The sequence below is a fragment of the Montipora foliosa genome, chromosome 6, assembly GCF_036669935.1.
Source record: "Montipora foliosa isolate CH-2021 chromosome 6, ASM3666993v2, whole genome shotgun sequence".
NCBI lineage: Eukaryota > Metazoa > Cnidaria > Anthozoa > Scleractinia > Acroporidae > Montipora > Montipora foliosa.
In genome coordinates, this window is record NC_090874.1 from 58,356,731 (window position 1) to 58,368,583 (window position 11,853).

At 41.9% G+C, this 11,853-nt stretch overlaps 1 protein-coding gene across 2 annotated transcripts; it reads left to right on the plus strand.

Moving 5' to 3' along the window:
- Positions 1 to 617: 617 nt before the first annotated feature.
- On the plus strand, positions 618 to 11,257 carry LOC138007927 (bifunctional 3'-5' exonuclease/ATP-dependent helicase WRN-like). Of its 2 annotated transcripts, none has more exons than XM_068855057.1 (10): positions 618 to 669; positions 2,252 to 2,322; positions 3,580 to 3,611; positions 4,078 to 4,195; positions 4,749 to 4,861; positions 5,731 to 5,899; positions 6,549 to 6,644; positions 8,886 to 8,982; positions 9,799 to 9,864; positions 10,075 to 11,257. In XM_068855057.1, the coding sequence occupies exons 2-10, from the start codon at positions 2,302 to 2,304 to the stop codon at positions 10,341 to 10,343; spliced, it is 981 nt and encodes a 326-aa protein (XP_068711158.1). In that variant the 5' UTR covers positions 618 to 669; positions 2,252 to 2,301; the 3' UTR covers positions 10,344 to 11,257. The 2 variants fall into 2 exon arrangements, with proteins under 2 accessions (XP_068711158.1, XP_068711159.1); XM_068855058.1 differs by having other exon boundaries at positions 5,731 to 5,878.
- Positions 11,258 to 11,853: the final 596 nt, after the last annotated feature.

The window sequence follows — 11,853 nt, forward strand, 5'->3', positions numbered from 1 at the left end:
AAGCCTCTCGAGGTAGTTGATTAGCAGATAATTCACATGATCCCTCAGCCCTCCTATCTGATAAGCAGTCTGTATCCCACTTCAAATCAGTTGGGTTATTAAAACTGTTGCGCCTTGATGATAAAATTCTCATTCATGGACTCCCAAAATATTGAGAAATCTGAGGTAAAATTTCCTAGATTAGTGCTCCATGGATAGTATTTTTGATGGGCATTTCTTCGATGCTCTTCTAGGTTCTATACAGCATACTTATCTCGCCATTTCGAATTTGTACTGAGGGACTCAAATTTTAGCTTGATTTACTTCTGCGTAAGGTCTCATTAGGTTGTGCTGTTCATGAAAGGTTGCAGTCCTCGTATAATTGTTGAAAACTTTCCCGTGTTGATATTATTTCCTCCACAGTTTTCACTCTGACAAGTGGTGGAAGAGTTTTGGTAAGTATTTGAGGTGATGATGACTGTTTCGCTGTGGAGAAGAGATCAGCTACTTGAAGTTCTCTTTACAGGTTAAAAACTCGAGATATTTAAAAACCGTGCCCGGAAGTAGCTTTGCATTCCCTGCTTAGGTTCTCTATTAATGACCACTTTTTCAGGCCGTCAACTCATGAACTTGGGTTTCTTCAAGAAAAAACTAATCCAGGTGGTTTTGGCTCTCTTACAGCTCTTTCAGGTATGTCATGCCCGATGCCATTTTGCTTGTCACTTTTGGGTGAGGATAGATTACAAACGTTTTAGTGAAATGGCTTGGGTGTTGCTTATTGGGTGACACAGAAGCACTACTTTTCAAAATAACCATAACTTAATTTCTTTACATTCATATTCTCGAAGAAGTAAGAAGAAAGAACTTAGTGATTTCCGCGCCAGGAGACCCACGAGGTTGCATTCTTCAACGGGACATATATAAAACTAGTCTACCGAAATGGTGGAAATGCTGCCGAGGGGAAGGGAGAGGTTTAATTTTAAACGATGGTTCATGCCCCCATCCCCCCTTCCCCCCCCCCCCCCCCCCAAACTGGACCTCCTTCTGGACCCCACTCAAGACACAGTGACGTCATCAAATTCTAAAATCAAAATCGCAAGGTCTTCTGAATTTGTATTTATATTTAATGGAGCTTGAAGATGATCTAGAAATAAATCTTTTTTCAAGTTTCCAGTTCCGTGACGTCTTTAGTTTCGAAAATACTGCATTTTATATTTTCGAATTGTCGCCTTGCGTGAGATCACGATACAAAGCTATTTGGTTGGGAAAAAATGTCTATCCTACGAAAAGTACATTAGGAGATGTGTTCATACTCGTGTATTTTATCTCATTAAGAGAATTAAGCGCTTTTATCGCAAAGAAAACTCTATGATAAAGTTGCGTTAAACGCTTGGACAAATAACTCAGAAACGATGTACTGCACAGACCTGAGAACTGGAGAGGTGATTTGTTTCCAACAATATTCCAAGTTCTTGGCCTTTTTTCTTCTTGGCCGTGCATCTTAATTCCTCCATTCGCACATAAACACAATTCGTTGCGCCTTTGAAAGGACAACTGAACAACCAAAAGAATCGTTTCTGAAGCTCAGCGAATACTAAATACGACTTAATGACTGGTCCCTCGGGGCTGAAACAGTTAAAAGGCCATTTCCGAGTTCATATCTACCTCCTCTTCAAAGCGAGTCTAAGTGCGAAGTTTTTCTAATGAAGACTAGTTTTCATTCATTTGTAAAGAAGAACTGATTACCATCACAAAACTTGAACTTCGCCCTTATACTCACTTTGAAAAGGAGGCAGACATGAACTCGGAAATGGCCTATTTTGTTTCCCTCGAATCTCAATGTTTCCCCAAGGCGCAACCGAGGGAAACATTGAGATTCGAGGGAAACAAAATTAACTGTTTCCCGAGGAACCAGTCATTAAGAAAAACAAAAAAAAACTTGCGAAGACAACAGCAACGGCGGATGTCGGTCAGCTATCGCGGGTAACAGTGCACTCTGACGTCATAGATTTTGCAATGTTGCCCGCTCAAAGACTTTTGTCAGATGTCATGTGACCTCGAAGTAACCAATGAGAGCGCGCGCTGTTGGGGAAAAAATCCAACTATTTAACAGTGGCTATTATTCCATATTCACTTCGTCTTCTGTGCAAAAAAATGATGTTTACCAATCAACTTTACTAAGATAAGTCTACAACAGTGTTAGTTGATGAACTTGTGGCCTCTTGACTCTAGATCGCATTGTAATTTGAAAGTATTGATCATTTGTCCAAAGCCAAAGGAGAAAAATGGCTGACAGAAGCTTCAAGGAACGAAGCTGTCAAAATGATGTTCACCCCGAACCAGGTTGGTGCACCACTTTTATTTCATTTTGCAATGAATTGGTAAATATATCCCTAAGACTCCTAAGTGTATGTCGGTTGGCTCTCGCTAGCTTTGCCTTCGCATCGTGGTTGGTAAAAGAAATTGCACCAGATTCTCAACCAATCAGAGATGGGGGTAAATCTAATCGGGACTTACTCGCACATGCTTCCCGTGCTTGGCCTCTGCTGCTTTGCGTTCTTTTATTGGTTCGTTTGATTCCCTACGTGTACTGTGATTTAGCAATAGAAATTTATTTGGTCTTAGATTTACAGTATACTCAATTTAAGATCGCTTTGAAAACTCTGTCAAATGATGAGAACCGTTTTTGTTGTAGCATGTGGTGTGTGACAATTTCTTTAAAACGTCTTTGGAAGGTAGCTCAAAAAATAAAAACGTGTTCTGGGTTACAATGAAGAAGAAGATTTTACAGGGGCTTACAGTCCTTAAGAAATGTTGCGCAAACTTTGACTGTTTGACCTACTGCAAATCAGGTCATATATGTTAGGTGACTCAACACATGTCCAAACTATTTCCCCCTTCCCCCTTTACAATGTTGCATTTTAATAGTTTGAGAAAGCAAGACAAGTGTATGGAAGGCCCGACATCTTTCAACGTCGTTTGTGGGATGTGGGGATGTGAAGATAAAATCATCATTAACAGTTGGAATAGAGCTATTGAATGAGCATTTAGTTAGTTTGTGTAGCTTGACAAGTGTCCCGTGGACTTATGACCTGCATTGTATATGCTCTTGATCCGCAACACATATCCAGTTCTTAGATTTTCATTTGCGCCATACATTTTAAAGATCAATGGAGCAATTAATGCCCTTTACTTCTCAGTTCACTATGTAAAAGCAAGCATCCATTAATTAAATATTAACTGTCTGAATTTGTCGTGCTTGTTCAGTCTCCCCATTCCTTAATTAGGAAATAATGCTTCTTAGATGTGTCAACGAGGAGACCTCTTAGCCTAAGACCAGAAGGTTTCTTGAGGTCTCCTCACCACGTCTCAGTGAAAAGATATAGCACAGGAGGTGATAGTTAGACCGAGCTTGATGGTGATTAATTTGAAGAGTTTCTCTGAGTTTGCCGGATGGTGATGACATGGAGCCGTTGAAACGTCGATCGCTCATATCATTGCTTATTTTCATTGTAAAGTGTTTCACGAATGTATTGAACCAGAGGCAATTTGCAAACAGAGGCCAATAAAAATGTTTGTCCTCATAATCTTTGCCAACAGGATCTTTTGTCATCGGAAAAGCAGGCACTGAAGTAAGTGAATATCCTTGGAACTCATTTTAGCTTTCTTTTAGCTTTGAATTTGTGAGACCCGTGGCCTCTGGCTGCAGGCATAGCTCAGTTGGTTAGTGCGCTTGTTTCGGAGCAAGAGGTCCCCAGTTCGATCCTCGGCGACCTCATCGTCTGTTCCAACTTTCCTCTGATCTATATAGCTATAGCTTTAGGCTCGATTACCAGCCGCTGTTTCGGAAAATGAGCCAGCGCTCACTCCCGGGAGGATACCCGAACTCGAGTGAGCGGCGGATATCGAGCCCACTGTAGCTTCAAATACCCGTTAAAGGGAGCACCGACTGAGGGTGGGGGTAAAGGGCGCACCCTCGGCTTCCGTTATTGCCGACGTTAAATGAAGTCACTTGACCTTTACCTCTACCACTACAATCTTATTTCGTTCTTGCTCATCAAGTGCTAATGATCTGACCTGTTCAGTTTTTTTTTTTAGAATTATAATTCCTGTGAAAAATGTTGTGGCTTCTACAACATGGCAACAGGCTCAAGGAACTCAGCTGGTCAATTCCTCGGTAAAACCAGTTATTGATGAAAAGGAATTGGAACTTCAGGTGAGAAAGCTAACATACACCAACTCGTGCTTTCAAGATGCATCCAGAAATATTTCGGTTGGTTTGCACCTTTTAAAATCCTGTAATTTCACCGGCTTTTCATAAGCTGCGCCTGCATTTTATGGCAAGAGTCTTTTGTTCGCTTTCTTTTTGTATCGTTTTCTCGACCAAACCTGGGAGGTGTTGCAAATGCTCGACGCACCTCTCTTCAAGACGTTGAACATCATCGACCCGAGGGTAAAGAGCATCTTTTCTCGGGGAAAAAAATCGATATATTTGCACGTGACATTGATAAAAGCAATGATAATTTTTAATCCACTAATATTTGTGCATTCTTCGAAAATTTACCGTGCAAATTAAGCGTTTCACTCCTGTGAGGTTCCCCATTGACGAGTAAAATCTTCTGTCTTAGTCTTAGTGGCCCTTACAGGAGTGAAATGGTTAAAATACATCTGTCATCGTTTGCGTGAAATTCTCAAGTGATATAATCTTTTGAGGTAAACTTAGCCTATCTTGTCCCTTTCATTTAATGTTAGTGGTTTTTTTCTTTCAGGGATCTTTGTATACCACCCTTTTGAAGCTAAGAACAGAATTGTCACACACTCTAGATTGCCCGCCTTACATGATCGCTACAAACAAAATCCTCCTGGATATTGCCAAACACAGGTATGGGCCACAGTAATATATCTGTACCTTCACTGACGCGCGTGCGTGCATTGCACTTTTCGGGCAGTTTAAAGGTATCCAGCGGGCTCATGATAACATAATTGTCAACTCTACTACTGTTATCCACTGTTTGAACGCAATCAAAACCGTTGTGGATGATACTGTAATCTCACCGAGGCGCGAGATATCCAAACTTTTCACCTCCGCTGAAGTAAACGAGGTAATTTAAAGAGTGTCTCCTCGGCCTCTTAGGGGTGAGGCTAAATCTCGTGGGTGGGTGGGTCGTGGGTCGTGGGTCGTGGATCGTGTTTGTTTGAAGATAAAAAAAAAGATATATATTAGCTCCCTCAGTGCTCGGTCCAAATTTGCAATTGCCCGCTCACGGATTAATTTCCCGGAACTCCTTTTATGAAACGTTAGGCTTAGGGTTAAAAGTAGGGAGCTTAAGCACGCGAGTTTTTGAGACGCGGACGGCAACCGGAAGAGAACATTTCGTGTGCCACGATAGTGGTGTCTCCCAGATCTTTATACTAATCATCTCTAATGGAGAAAAGATACTTAGCAATGTAAATGTGGTTGTGTGAAGACAAGTTGAAAGGGAAAACAGCTCACTTCCGGTTGCTGTCCGCGTCTCAAAAACGCGCGTGCTTAAGCTCCGTAATATGTATACATGACGTGTATACATGGAGGATCTCGGACCCACGACACACGACCCACCCACCACGCCAATTAGACACTGTCGCTTCTTAGAGGCAAAGAATACTTTGCTAATCACTGGTTAGCCAACTAGAACTTGCGAAAATCACTGTTGACTTGTTATAGTATATACAAGGCTTTTCACTGACCCATCTTGTACAATCATTTCATAGACCGTCCAGCATCGATTCACTTCTGAGAGTAGATGGAGTTTCTGAGAGACAATGTGAACGGTTTGGTCAACAGCTTGTTAACTGTGTAGCGACTTTCTGCAAGGAAAATAAACTCGAGGCTGACAACTTTGATGACCACACGGATTCAGTAAGTTCAACAGTTTCCCAGGTAGTCTTCAGTCCTTGGCGCTCTGCGGTCGCGGTTCTCTCGTTGTAAGGCAGCGGCATGTCAACGAGAGAGCCTTTGCTCTTTATTTAAATGAACACGGTTACGATTTTATGTGACTGAGTTACTCTTGGGAGTTTTCGTTGAAAATAGATCTCAACAGACGTTTGTTTTTTTTTTCGCGGTTGAAGCCAGTCGGAACAGCATGCAGTGAAGGCTCATTCGGACACAGTTAAACTATACGTTTCATGCAACATACGATTTATGTATAATTTCTCCAACTAAAGACAGAGTTCGTGGCTACGTTCACTTCACCGCCTCTTGTTAGATTCTTGCCGAGCTGGTTGAGGTGCCATCAAAAGATTTCCACGATATTTGGGTTGATGAGAACTTTACACTTGAATTGATTATTTTTAACCACTTGAAAATTGATTCCATTTGATAGTCTAATGCTCTTATGCACGCCTCGATACTCTTGTGCTCTTATGCTCGCCTTAGTTCAGCCTTCTCGCTAATAATAGCCATTCTATCGAGTAACAATTTTATCTGTCATATTTAGAGGTGAAAAAACAAAACCAAAGCAGGAAAGCGAGTGTTATGTTTGGTTGTTGGGGTCTTTGATTAAAAAGAATCTAGTTTTTTCTCTCTTCAGACTAACTTGGCAGAGCCGGGAGGAACTTTCCGACGTGAACTCAGTCAAACTGTGATAATGACGTATAATCTGTTTCACGAGAACCAGATGAGTATTGTGAGTAATGGCTTCTCATTGTTCTGTACGATGGTAAAGATGATAGTTGCCGACTTCAAGTCGGGTATTACTGAGATGGGTAGAAAAAGTTGTTCGTGGGGGTAAGTCATAGTGGTCACTTTCTTTTCCAGTATGTGGAGGATTCGGTGCACGGTCCATTCCAGTTGAAATTTCAAATACTGTTATCGTCGATGCCACCTTCTGAGGTCTCAAGATCGATTAAGCCTGGTGTTTTTTTTTTCACTAGCGACGCAAGCACAAGCCCGAGCATAAGAGCACTTATTTCACCTTGAAAACGGGCATGGTGCAACCTGAACATAAGCACAAGCGCTAGGATCAAAATTCCTTTTCCTTGTGCTTGCTTTTATGCTTGCGTTCACTTATGTTGTGTGAAAACGGGACGTAACCCAAGCAGAACGCAAGTCGTGATGTTCGTCCAATGAAAAAGACCCGTTCCAGATTCCACTCGCAGCGCCTCGTTGTAAATTGTAAATTGTAAACTTTATTAAATTCTCCCATCAGGGCTTTTCAGTATCTATTTACAATAATTAAAAGGCCTGTCTCTAAAAGCTATATGTATAATCTAAAAATTACAAACTATAAAAATTAAAAAATTACAAATCCTCCCAAAGCAGGCTCTATCTGCAATTTTTGTTTAAAAGGATCCAACTGGAGGTCTTTCATGTCATCAGGCAGGGCGTTTCACAATGTTGTTGCTCGATAGTGGAAGGACCGCTGGCCGGACGCCGACTTGAAAAATGGAATGTTCAACAATTTACTATTTCTCGTTGCCAAGGAATGTACATCAGATCTCTTTTTAAATTTATTACATAGGTATGGGGGAGCTAAGCTTTTGACGCATTTAAAGGCCATAACAGTATCCGCGTACTGAACGGCAAGATGATTCGGTAGCCAATTTAGCTCCCGTAATACTGCGGAGATGTGCTCGTGCTTTTTTGTGCCAGTTATGATGCGAGCAGCAAAATTTTGAACGCGTTGAAGTTTTTTCAGGTTTCTCTTAGATGAGAGCGCCTCATTAAAATGAGGGCATGCAAGCATGAATATGCCTGCATGCACTCTTTTTAATGAACAAAACAAAGGACCAAGCCTCCTGAGTATTATCACATGATCTGTATTGGGAAAACAAAATGTACAAGCCGAAAAGGTCTATTCTGTTGATCTGACACAAACTAGTAGCACAAGAAGAAACTAGATTAGTCACGTGTTCATCATAGGTCAGACTTGCATCGATTGTAATTCCTAAGTCCTTAGCAGAGGAAACAGGATATATCTTTTTGCTGAGAAGCGTTACGTGGATATCGTCTGGAATTTTGCGCAGCATCTGACGCGTACCCAACAGTAAAAGCTTGGTCTTATCTGTATTTATCAACAGACTATTAGCGCAGCACCAGGCAGCGATCCTTCGTAGATCTTCGGTCATCTGTCCAGCAACAATGTCAATGTCCTTTACTGGAAACGAGATGTATAATTTCGAGTCGCCAACATAGGATTCAAGTGAACAAGTGTTTGGCACTAAAGGCAGTTGTAAGAGAGAAAATGGAACTCGTGAATCTTCGTCTCTTCGTCGTGTTCTGTGGTTCGTTTTCATTTGACACGAATCTCTTGTGCTTTGCAGTGCGTCGCTAGTGAAAACCAGGCTTTATCTTGCTCGAACGCTGTTAGCGGGGCTCGAGTTTGTTGGCTCCAGATAGTGGTTCCTGACCTAAGTAAGGCTGACTCTCCTTAATTAAGAAAAAAACTAGTTGATAAAGGTTAATAAACCATCGCAATACAGATTTCTGAGCTGACGTTTCGAGTGTTCGTCCTTCGTTAGAGCTCTGACCAAGTGCTTCGCTCGAAGGGTTTTTCGTGTTTCACTTCCCACTGAACCAGCACCAGAATTTCTTTAGAATCTAATTCCATCATTCTCCTTCTTCAATATTTTACCTTTTTGTGAGACACCTACCCACCCGTTTTTTCCTGTTCCAGCCTACAGCCTACACCTGTTGTTGACATTATCGACAATGTTCTTCGCACTTTATTCTATCTTCAGTATGTATAATTGTATGTGTGCAGAAATATGTGTATCTGCTTTCATTTCTTGTAAAAAGTAATTAATCATATCGGTACAGATGAAGGTTTTTGTTGTTGTTGTTGTTGTTGTCTCCAATCTTGTGAAGAAGGGACCCCTATAAGCTAATTATTGATTTCAAAGTTTGTTATTTGTTATCCCTTTTTCAGAAAGAAGTGGCTAAATCCAGGAACATGGTTGAGGGAACAATTTTTGGTCATCTGGCTGATGCTCTTAAGGCTGGTTATCCTGTGGATTACAAGAGAGGTGTGTCAAAATTCTGGGGTGAGGGTAGGGTGGAAGGGTGAGCATTGCTGTTTTCATGGCCATCTCTCCATGCCTCTTCACACATTCTCATTTTCCATTTTTTCATATGGCAATATTTACTTCGTTCAAGAGGCTCGGTGCCTGTCAGAAGTCATTTCTTTAGTTTTTTAATCCATTCAGTACGAACGTATCGCTATGAATAGCCAATCCAAACCTGACAACGAGATGAAGTATATCACCCTTAAGGCCCGTGCAAACGCTCGCAACAACACGCAACATTGTTGGGCCCAACAATGTTGTCTCTTGTTCCGCGATATTAGCCGATGTGTGCAAACGCTCGCAACAAGTCATTACATGTTGGGTCTTTAGATGAGAATACAAAGGACTCCGGAACGTTTTCCATCTCCGACGCCATGTTGATTTCTTGTTCGCATGTATTTGTGTGGATACGTGGCATGTAGTGCGCGTGCGCCGGCGCAACATTGTTGGATGTGCTGTGCAAACGAACGCAACATTGTTGGACCACGCTTCGGTGACTGCGAAACAATAGAAATGTTGGCACTTGTTGGCCCTGAAGTTTGACCAGTTTCAAACTTCATCCAACAACTTCCAACAAGTAGCAACAACACGCAACAACACACAACATGGTGTGCAAACGTTCGCAACATGTTGGGCCCAAAAATGTTGCGTCTTGTTGGCCAACAATGTTGCGAGCGTTTGCACGGGCCTTTGCTCCTACGATGCGATACCACCTAACCTCGTTTAGCAATAATGTTTCCTTTTTGACGTTTCTCCTTCTTTCTTTTCTTGTTGCAGCCGGGCTGACTGATGAAGTGCGAGAGTTAGTGACCAAAACTATCCGGTCGCCACCAATTAATTCAGGTATTTAAGAGGTTGACGTTGATGGGGTTAATCTTGGGCAATGGGCGCTTGTGTCAACTGTACGGAAATCGTTTGGCCATCGCAACCAGTAAACGTAAAATACGTGTTAAGGTGCTGAGATTTGACCCGCTTTGAGGAATAAACGTCACTTGGGTAAGGGGCACTTTAAGGCGGGAAAACTCTTAACGTGGCTTTCCTTTTTTTCCTCAGACATTAGCAAGTTATCGGTGATAAAAGACCGCTTGCCTGATCACGTCAATTATGGCCAAATTAAGTTGGTAATCGCTATTTTAGAGATGTCTTGTCAGACGGCCTCATGCAGCACCCCAGTCGAGCCCCAGAAAAAGAGCTCCTTCACCTCTGGTACCCCCCTAGGGAATGCGCCAAGTAATCGCCGACCCTCTTCACAAGACACGGCGAGAAAACTTCCAGTATGGTTGTCTGGGAAACCGGGCGGAAAGAGAAAGAATCCATTTTGAATTTAATATAGACTCGTGCACATGTTAATTTTTGTAGACTTGTGCGTGAAGTTAGGAACTTTTTTTCCATCAGATTTTGCGTTTATGTCGGACACGTTATTCAACTAGCTTTGGCTCTACTTTGTTGATGTCGATAAACTGTGATAAATTTAAAATTATTGTAAATAAGGGAGTTAACCAAGGGTTAACAGTGTGTAGTCTCGAAAGCGAAAATGGACTTTGACGAACAACATTCTATCCAAGAGGAAAACGCCAACCCTAACGATGCATCTATATCAAGGACGTTTGAGATTACTATGAAAATTGCCGAGATCAAGAAGACAATCAGGACAAAAAAGCCGATGGAGTTGTGTTTGCTACTACAGGACCGTCTTCATTCTCATTCTATTTTTCCTCTCTTGTTAAGGTGGTATAGACCCATATCACTCAATGTCCAAACAAAAGATTTTGCCCGTCGAACCTCTCATTCAATGTGAGACTGGACGGGCAAAGACAATGCAAAGACAAAGCCTTTATTCCCCAAGGACTCCAAAATGGCCGCTGAGTGATAAAGGTGAATTTGCCTTTGTTATGAAATGGGACGGACATTACCACTCACGCCACTCACGAGACAAGGCAATTCGCGTATCAAGTGCAGGGAAATGCGTGCCAGGTGGTCCAGACGAAGATACACCGCATCTGTTTAAACTGCGATAAACGTAAATGAGTCTCGACAATTCCATTATCACCACAAGTTCAGTATAGTCCTCGATCTCACCATGCCAATCATTGGTTTACGCCGAAGCGGGACTCTTCTGAAAAAGGGTCGATTCACAAAGAGTTTTTAGGTTTTCTTTATATATCGAAGTGGGACTGGTCTTTTTTGGAAGCTAAAGTAGGTTAAACAAGAAAAATACTGTTTATTTTGGTTACAATTTGTTGACACTTTATTTGTTTACTTTCCCTGGAAGGAGTGGTTTATTGTGGCAAGGTTTCAGCGAAATGTATCCTCACTGTCACGGGCGAGATTCGCATTAAGGAGTAGAGGTGCGAGACTAATAGCTGTGTCTTACGGCACACCCTTGTACGGGATGTAACGGGTTTTTTTGTCTCAGTGCGTTAGCGGGCGGAATTCAACAAATCCTGCAATCTGATTGGTTTCGGGAGCGGGTGGAATTTTCTCATCCGGCCCGCTCACGACGGGCGGAATCCTAGCCTTAGTTGCGTGAGCTTTTGTGATGACCTTAAATTTCCTTTTTTTTTTTTGACATCGAATCCGTTTACATACAGAAGGTACTTTTTATTAGACAAGAGGTTTGGAAATTGGATTCAAATAAAAATATTTTTCTTTGAAACCTTCATTGTAAGTCGCTTACTATTGCATTCGCCATCGAGCGCGGTGCGAGTCAACAATTAAAAAAGTGATTTCAGAGAGGAAGGGAAAGAGAGAGGAAGTTTTTCGCTATAGGGACCTCCCAGCTGGCAAATGACATATATTTAACACCTGGGTGTGGTCCGGGACAATGGGTAT

What these genes read in the sequence shown, in the direction of transcription:
- LOC138007927 (XM_068855057.1), top strand. Translation starts at nt 2,302, where the DNA reads ATGATGTTCACCCCGAACCAG. An exon ending in AAAAGGAATTGGAACTTCAG is followed by an intron (nt 4,196 to 4,748) that starts GTGAGAAAGCTA and finishes TTTTTCTTTCAG; the next exon opens with GGATCTTTGTATACCACCCT. An exon ending in TAAGTTCAACAGTTTCCCAG is followed by an intron (nt 5,900 to 6,548) that starts GTAGTCTTCAGT and finishes TTCTCTCTTCAG; the next exon opens with ACTAACTTGGCAGAGCCGGG.